The 398-nt window shown below is 36.7% G+C and overlaps 1 protein-coding gene across 1 annotated transcript in view; it reads right to left on the bottom strand.

Moving 5' to 3' along the window:
* Positions 1-297: 297 nt before the first annotated feature.
* Positions 298-398, bottom strand: part of PLEKHG7 (pleckstrin homology and RhoGEF domain containing G7) — a 58,057-nt gene continuing 57,956 nt past the window's right edge. Inside the window, 1 exon segment of the mRNA XM_042781686.1 lies at positions 298-398. Coding sequence (XP_042637620.1) covers positions 298-398 — 101 coding nt within the window.

Genomic DNA, 398 nt, shown 5'->3' with positions numbered 1-398 from the left:
TCTTTTGTACCTCTTGCAAGCCTGACTGACACATTATAAAGTAGTCTGGGTATCAGTGTATATTCGTCAAGAAATTCCTCAGAGTTCACATTTGTTGCTGTCATTATTCCTCTATACTGATAGAGGATTTTCCTAACTCAAATTCGCAAATTCTGGAACTCCTGTATAATGCACATTACCTTCTAGCTCATCACTAGCTCCATGTTTCAAAAGTTTAGATCAAAGAGTACTTTAAGCCCTAATGTCTGTAAAGGTATGTGACAGCTTGTTTTTCATCCCAAAATTTGTTTTAGATCCCTAAATTTCAGAGGATTCTGCAGGCAGTGTGAATAGAGAAATTTTCTTTGTTTCCCAATTCTTCATAAAGCAAGAGATTGCAGCTGTTATTTGTGCCATCC

This window comes from Orycteropus afer, unplaced genomic scaffold (genome assembly GCF_000298275.1).
Source record: "Orycteropus afer afer isolate SDZICR_OR568_19922 unplaced genomic scaffold, OryAfe1.0 scaffold00151, whole genome shotgun sequence".
NCBI classification, from domain to species: Eukaryota; Metazoa; Chordata; class Mammalia; order Tubulidentata; family Orycteropodidae; genus Orycteropus; species Orycteropus afer.
The sequence above is the reverse complement of the archived record's forward strand: the minus strand, read 5'-3'. Positions and strand labels throughout refer to the sequence as shown.